At 71.1% G+C, this 908-nt stretch overlaps 1 protein-coding gene across 1 annotated transcript in view; it reads right to left on the minus strand.

Annotated features, from left to right (window-relative positions):
• Positions 1 to 202: 202 nt before the first annotated feature.
• LOC130588284 (methylthioribose-1-phosphate isomerase-like) overlaps positions 203 to 908 on the minus strand; it is a 4,602-nt gene continuing 3,896 nt past the window's right edge. The window contains exons 2-3 of the mRNA XM_057389220.1: positions 798 to 907; positions 203 to 453 (exon numbers count right to left, since the gene is read on the minus strand). Of these exons, the coding sequence (XP_057245203.1) occupies positions 208 to 453; positions 798 to 907 (356 nt within the window). The 3' untranslated portion in view covers positions 203 to 207. The remainder of the gene's footprint in view (positions 454 to 797; position 908) is intronic.

A 908-nucleotide genomic window follows, 5' to 3' on the forward strand; every position in this document is an offset into this window, starting at 1 on the left:
CCACACCAGGGAATGCCGGGACTCCCCTCAACACCCCAAACCCACACCAGGGAATCCCGGGACCCCCCTCAACACCCCAAATCCACCCCTGAGACTTCAGTACCCATCCACATCTCCTCCAGACCCCCAGCTGCCCCCGGGGTCCCCAATACTGACCCCAACACCCCCACACAGCTCTCAGCGCCCCCCAAATCCCCCCCAGCCCCGTTACCTCTCCCGCAGCTGCCGGGGGGTGACCCCGGGGGTCTCCATCTGCTGCCGGATGAACGCCCGGAGCCGCTCGGCCTCGCGGCCCAGGTTGGCGGCCGTCGGGCGGGCGCTGAGCAGGAACCCCAATTTCTGTGCCACAAACTCCTCCAGGGCCCCCAAATCCTCGGCGGGTCCCTCACCCCTGGCCAGCTCCACGGCCAGGCTSAGGCAGCCCAGCAGGGCGATGGCCGGAGCCCCCCGCACCTGGGGGGACAGAACAGCCCTGAGCCCCCCGGGCCGATCTGAGGGACCCCCAAACAAGGGGGTGCTTGGGGTCACTGCGGGGAAGGGAGGGGCGGCAGTTTTGGGGATTGGGGGCGGGGGGAGAGGGTCAGGGGGACGGGGGGTGCTGAGCGCTCGCAGTGACCCCCCAACACTCAGCGGCAGCGCGGGGGTCCCGGGTTGGGGTCTCGGAACGGGGAGGGTCCCAATCGGCAGTGGCAGGGTCGGGGGTGCTCGGGGAGGGTTTGGGGTCCCCTCCGATGGGGATTCGGGACTGGGGGCGGTCAGGAGCGGGGTTCAGCGGGCACGGGGGGATGTCCCCTCACCTCCATGTCGCGGATGGCGCCCCAGGCCCGCTCCACGCCCCCCACCCGCTCGTAGCGGAGCTGCCCCGGCAGCAGCCGCTGGTTCAGCACCTCCAGGGAACCGCGCCGGTA

Source organism: Malurus melanocephalus, unplaced genomic scaffold (genome assembly GCF_030028575.1).
Source record: "Malurus melanocephalus ecotype Western Australia unplaced genomic scaffold, MMel_1.1 scaffold_4109, whole genome shotgun sequence".
Lineage (NCBI taxonomy): Eukaryota > Metazoa > Chordata > Aves > Passeriformes > Maluridae > Malurus > Malurus melanocephalus.